At 46.6% G+C, this 7,001-nt stretch overlaps 1 protein-coding gene across 1 annotated transcript in view; it reads right to left on the reverse strand.

Moving 5' to 3' along the window:
- Window positions 1-7,001, reverse strand: part of Paqr8 (progestin and adipoQ receptor family member VIII) — a gene marked incomplete in the record, with an annotated part of 52,211 nt that overhangs the window by 44,467 nt on the left and 743 nt on the right. The window contains 1 exon segment of the mRNA XM_005377925.2: window positions 672-836. Within this exon segment, the coding sequence (XP_005377982.2) occupies window positions 672-782 (111 nt within the window).

Genomic DNA, 7,001 nt, shown 5'->3' on the forward strand with positions numbered 1-7,001 from the left:
TATAAATTAAACCATTTGAAGATGAAAGAATATATGTATTTCCCATATATTCCCAAGGGGAATCTTCAACTGGCTTAAGGATATCCCTGTTCTATTTATCTGTCTATAGACTTTTCTTGAATTTCTTGGATATTGTCTTGGACTCAAAAGAGCGTATATTAAGGATAGGGCAAATACATGTTTCAAGATACTGATGAAAAGCATCACGTTCTCTATTCTTTGTAAATACAGAATTTTTTCTTCTTTGCTCTTTGTAATCTATTGTACAGCAGTACAGAGTCCTAAGACTTCTGGCTCACAGGCAGAAAACCACTTATTTACATCCATGTCTGCTACACACGCTCTATGGCCAGGAATTTGCCTTCTCCCACCCTGCTGAAGATCTGTTTGTTAGGGCAATTTGCTTACTCTCTGGGCTCCAGGGTGGGTGAGGACAGCACACAAGGAACGAGCATCAGAGGAAATCCTAGGCCTCCTCTCGCAGATGGCAGGGCAACACAGGCAAAGCAAAAGCCGGAGCAGGTTGCAGGACTTTGTTAAAAGGAAAGGGACCCCTGTAAGAACTCTTTGGTTGAGTATGAGGGGCTAAGGAAAAACAAAGGGAACCTGCCAGACCTCCTGGTTGCTCGGAGGAAGCTTGGGACTTGCGTGAACAAGGGTTTGAGAAGCACCTTCTGCATCCTGGGAGAAAAGGTCGGTGGGAGGGGGCTCTTCATTCCAGGTATGGCCCGGATACAGCAGAAACCATCTGTCCTCCACACGAGAGAACTCTTGGAGACCATCCTCTTCACTTGGCTGCTGAGACCTGCATGCTGCTCTTCGCTGTCTGGCAGAACCTGGGCCAGAATGCAGGAGGAACCGTAAGTCTATGCCCTGCCCTATCTTTGGGGACATGGATCGATCAAGAGACCTGGATTCGTCACGTACACGATGAGTTAAAAACCCAGAGCTAGCCACCACAGTGGTACAGGCCTGAATCCCAGCACTCAGGAGTCTGAGGCAAGAGAATCGCTGCAATTTTGAGGGCAGCTTGCACTGCATACCAAGACTCTGTCTCACACCAAGAGATAAGCAACTGTATTAAAATAGCACCTCACCCACCGCAATGCACACACACACAAAGCTGTGTCTATTTAAAACTACAGTTCCTGGATTTTGACCCTTATCTGCTAACTGGTTATCATACTAAGAATGAGCATTTGTTGAGTACCTGCTGAGTACTAAGCACTTTATGCATACTATCTCATTTAACTCCACAGCATGTCCTCAGATGTGCATTTTCTAGATATTCAGGTTCAAAAACTTACTCAGGTGCAGTGACTTCCTGATGGTACTGCGATCCTAGCACAGGTTTATCCTCACTCATGCCAGGTCCCAGGCTTTAGGCCAAGATTTCTCAGTACTACTGACACCCTGGAGCAGATAGTTCGCTGTTGTAAGGGGCTGCATAAGACCCCCAGGAGCATCTTGGTGTCCACCCATTGGATACCACCCATTTGACTGTGATGATCAAAAATGTCTTTGATATTACCAAAAGTCTCTAGGGGGTAGGAAAGTTCACCTCCCCACAACTGAGAGCCACAGCTGTAGGCTAAGCTACCCTGTGTGTTGTTTCCTGGTACTTTACAAATATGTAAGCCACATCCCTCCAGGAAAATATGGTGCAGCTACAACACCACCCTACCCTACAGTTATATATCACTACATTGCTTGCTAAGGACTTTTAAAGACATTATCTCCTTTCATGTCATGAAAGCAGTGAATCTAATCCTGCAAGAGTTAATCTACCTCAAAAATATGAACACTCTTACGAGATATACTGCACCTATCTAGCCTTCTGCAAGATACTGAGGGAAAAGAGCATGGAGTGAAATGCATTTTAATCCTCAGCTGCATAAACCATAAGGAGAAAAAAGTTTGCTAACGCACAATCATATGAGAGTATATTATGTAAACTTCAGGGGTGCAAAGCCTTCATCTCCATCTCTAGCACTTGCTTGTCTAAAACAGGTGTCTCAGTCCCTTTTTTCATTGCTGAGATAAAATTCCCATGACCCAAAGTTAAAGAAGAAAAGGTTTATTTGACTCACAGTTTGTAGAGGTTTCAGTTCACAGTTGGCTGGCTCCAAGGTAGGGTGGCATAGCAGAGGGGCATGGTAAAGGAGAAACCACTCATGGCAGGCAGAAGGCAGCAGGCAGCAAGCAGCAAGTGACAAGCAATAAGCAACAGCCCTCTTTCTGTGTCTTACATCTTATCCGGGCTACCCACTGTTAGGGTAGGTAACACTCACACCCTTAACCCTAGCACTGCACTGTGAATAAAACCCAGCCTCACGTCCTTGATCTCAGCAGCACACAGTCAAGATCCAGCCACCTCTGAAAAGCCCTATCTTTGACCACTGTGAGGGGACATCTAGTAACAAGCAACAATGACAAGGAACCCTTATAAAAGTTGAAATTTCACAAAATATTATCTCTTGTGTAGCAACCCCAAATCACTTATGTTCCTATCTTTCTAATTTTTATCTATAAAGTAAGTCACAAATTTGAAAAAAATGCCAATATTTACGGAACAGTTAAGAATTTACTGCCAGACTATTCTTCCACATCCTTTACAAAACAAAACAAAACAAAACAAAACAAAGCTCGGTGTTAATTGAAAGGAATGTTTACCAGAATTGTCCCTTTCAACACTTGCCAAGAGAACTATAGCTGTTTTATTAGAAAAATGTTTTCATTGGACCTGGAGAAAGAAGAATAAAAGAGGCTTTTAAATTCCAGTTTTCTGTTCAGATTTTCACTTCTATATCAAATTGTATTATGTGTAATACAACTGAAACAGGAACATTCATTTTAAAAATATCTGAATTCAGCCAGGCATAGTAGTATACACCTGTACTCTCAGTACTCTGGAGGCTGAGGCAAGAGGATCGCCGAGTTAGAAGCCAGCCTGGGGTACACAGTGAGTTCAAACCAGCCTGAACTACATAGCAAGACCCTGTCTCAAAACAAACAAAACAAACAAAAACAAAAATCTGAATTCAAAATAAAGTAACTAGCTGTGGCTACATTTAAGGTCACCCTTTAAAAATTAAGATGTTACATGGGTAAAAGCAAAATTTCTTATTCATATATTATTGAAAAGTCCAATTGAAAAGAATATCATTACCTGAAAATTAAAAATTTGCATGACTTCAAAGGAATTTTAATATACAGCTACCAATAAATAATTTTACTAACAAAAATAGCTAGACTTTATTGAGCACTCATTATGTATCCTGCACCAAACTCAGAGTTCTATATGCATAAATCTTATCTAATCTTCATCACAGCTCTTTGAGGTACATATTTATTAATATCTTCATTTTAAGGTAAGAAAACTGAGGCCAAAAGAGGGGAAATAATTTGCCCAAGACCATGGTTAGATCAAGATTTAAATCATGGCCATATGAAGCTTTATGCTATATAACCCCCCCAAAACTGGGGGATTTAAGGAAACAAGAGAAGATACTACACTTGATCTTTGCCAAAAGGCCCAGAAGCGATGGAAACAGAAGAAAAGGCTATATTCAATCAGCTCCTCATGCGGTGTGTCCTGGAGTCTTACGGCTGGAATGGATTTTTAGAAGTCATTCTCACCTGCTTCCTTCTATATAAATCCTTTCCCATCAAAACGCAAGCACCAGGTACTATCTACACGTGGGGTAAGTGGCTTTCTTGGCACCTTTTTGGTGGGAAAACAAGACTTGTTTGTTTTGCTTTCTGTAAAACCCTATAGTCATGGATACTTTCTAGCAGAGTATCAAGGGGTGAGAGGAAGGCTTCAGACTAGTCCTGTATAACAAAAAAGGACACAATGAACCATTAAAAAAAAGACATATGTCTTAGTTACTTTTCTCTCCTTGCTGAGACAAAAGACCTGACAACCAGAGTTAAGGAAGGGAAGGTTTATTTAGCTCACAGTTTGTGGAGGTTTCAGTCCATACTCGGCTGGCTCCAAGGCAGAGTGGCACATGGCAAACGGCAACAGTTCATGGTGGCAGAAAACAGCAAAAGCAGCAAGAGCAAGAGGCGAGGGAGTGGCAGAGAGCAAGCCTCTTTCCCTCCCTTATACTGTATTTAGGCTACCTGCCCCAGGGCGGGTGTAGCACTCACACCCATAATCCCAGTATCATTCCGTGAATCAATCAAAAACTCTAGAAACCCACCCCATGACTTCACGAGGCTTTGTGGGGACATCCAGACACAAACCATAACAAATATCAGAGCACAACCATCCAAATAAAGATTGTGCTTTTCTTATGGTTTGGATCTTAAATGTACCCCAAAGTCTCATGTGCTAAAGGTTGGGTCCTAGCTAGTGGCTCTAATAGGAGGTGGGACCTAGTCAGGTGCGGGATGTGCCCTTGACACGTATATTGGGACCCTGGACTGCCCCCCCACTCCAGCTTTTCTCTATCATATGCTCCCCCCAATACGTTCTGCCTCCTTACAAGCCCAAAGCAACATGGGTTGAAACCTCTGACTCCACGGGCTAAAATAAAATCTTTCTTCCCCCTAAACTGATTGCCACAGGTACTTTGTCACAGTGACAGAAATCTGATTAACAGCTTTGGAGTCATATTTTCCGATCCGTAATACATATCCCATACCTTTACTGGATGTCTGTTTTAGAATACTAGTTCTTTAAGAGAACATTCGTTAAGTTTAATGAGCATACTTCATCTTAGCACCTCAGAAGCCCAAGCTGGCCCCTACTAGGCATTTGGTGCTTTCCCAACTGAGGAGGTTTTGCCATTACTGAGGCAGTTCAGTAAATGTGTGGCAAACTGTAAAGCTACCTCCAAAGCAGTAGATCCAAAATTATTCTCAGCCAAAACAACCGCACTAGAATCAGTACACAGCTTGTCAAGAGGAAGCTTCTGAATGAGCGAAAACCTCATCAGAATGTACACATATGGGCATATTTATTTTAACATTTGGATAAAGAACTGGAACCCTCAGGTACTTTACGTCCAAGTGAATAAATAATGCTGCTGTAATAATGATCATGCAGATTTTTGGTGCAAGGTTCATACCATTCAATAAGCTACCTATACCTACCCCCTTAATGGAACAAAGCTTCTGCTGAAATGACACTTGCAGAACGAATGCGTCACTGTCCATTCAACTTGCGCAATTATTGAAGAGATGGTCTTTTCGTAAAAAGCAAAAAACAGAGGCAACAAATGCTAGTTGCCAGAACCATCCTTGGTTCTCCCAGGAGGTTTCCTTCAGTCGTCAGACCTCTCTGTACAGCCGGGAAGGGAGGTGGAGGGTGGGCCTTCTCCCTGTCTCTAATCCCCGTATCTTCCACCAGAGAAACCCACTTCACAGGATTCCCGTACCCTGGGTCTTCCTGAATTAGCTGCATAATAAACTAATCATTACGCATAATTAACAATACAGGATAAGTTAACACACCATAGTCAACATTACTTCACCAGTTGAAGGGTGTTGTACACCCAAGGCAAACAACAGGAAATTAAACAGACCATGCCCTATCATTTGTTTCTAGATACACCCTTAGATCCTCATCTGCTGAGGTGCTAAGGCTGGGCAGTCTGGCTCCATTTCGTTGACTTGGTCAGATCAGCGGTGGGTTCAGGCATGGAGTCTTAACAGGCATCAAGAGCCGTGTGCCTGCTATGTAGGAAATTTCTGTTACCTGTAGAGGAGGAAGGCTTCGGCGGCACAGACAACCCCAAACTGTCCCATCTACCTCCTGCTTACTTGATTCTGGAAGACAGTGCCCTCGTGGGCACGTGTGCATGTGTGCGTTGCTGACTTTCCTCACGTTTTTACTCACAAACAGCCTCTCTGAGTACAGGAGCAAGTTGTACATGTGGTTCTAGAAATTACAAACGTCTTTATTGTATGAATTATACTTGGTACAGAGAGGTGGATAGTGCTATTCTTAGCTCAGGCTCTTCTCATCGGATGCCTGGGCAAAAATTACTTCTAACCCAGCTCAGAAGTACGGGGTGTAATTTTTTTTGGGGGGGGGTCTATTTTCAGACTGAGCAGTTCAGACTGGTCTTGAACTCACTTTGTAGCCCAGGCTGGCCTCGAACTCGCAGAGTTCGCAGAGTTCGCAGAGTTCGAGGCCAGCCTGGGCTACAAAATGAGTTCAAGCCGTGCACCATCACGCCAGGCTAGGGAGTAATTTAGAGCAAGTCAAAGAAGGCGATCCGGCAGTCCGTGCCTGGGGTGACGGTGGCGGGGTGCACAGCTGTACTGGAAGCTTCGCGGTCTAGGCGGCTTCAGGTCCCTGCACGAGTCAGCCAGATGCGCCCCGGCGCGGCTCCCCAACTCCCGGGGCTCTCCGAGTCCTGGCTCCCTACGCGCCCTCCTCTGGGGCTGACCATATTTGTCGAGGCGTCCGCGACCCCACCGCCCCGACGTGACCGCGTCCCGCGGCTGCCCGCGTCTCCGCCTCTCCGCCACCCCGACCCCGGCCGCGCGTTCCCATCCCTCCCCCGCCACAACCCCGTCGCCCCGTTCTCAGCACCACTCCGCTCCCCGCCGCCGCTCCAAGCCCTCTCCGGTCTGGGGAGCAGCCGTTTGGCCCGCCCCGACCCACTCTTTCCGGGGCTCCCCTCCCCGCCCAGCTCTTCCTCTACCGGGGGTTCCGTTCCCCTCTGCCCTGCGGAGGGCGCCCCAAGAATGAGGACGGGGCACCCTTCGACCGGCCCTCCTGGGCTCCCCCACGCAGCGCCCCGACACCTCCATCCATTCCCCGGCTTCCCGGGCGCCCGCACCGGAGCTCCGCACCTCGCCGACCTGGCCCTCCGCATCCCCGCCCCAGCCCTGCAGGGCAGCGGGGCTCCCCGACACCCCAGTCCGGGGCAGCCATCCCGCTTCCAGCCCCGCGGGGCGGAAACCACGGATGTCGGGGTCCCGACCGCCTTCCCGCGCTCGCGCTCCCCGGCAGCGCGGCTCCGGAGCCCCCTCCGGGCAGG

Source organism: Chinchilla lanigera, unplaced genomic scaffold (genome assembly GCF_000276665.1).
Source record: "Chinchilla lanigera isolate Chin_1 unplaced genomic scaffold, ChiLan1.0 scaffold00010, whole genome shotgun sequence".
Lineage (NCBI taxonomy): Eukaryota > Metazoa > Chordata > Mammalia > Rodentia > Chinchillidae > Chinchilla > Chinchilla lanigera.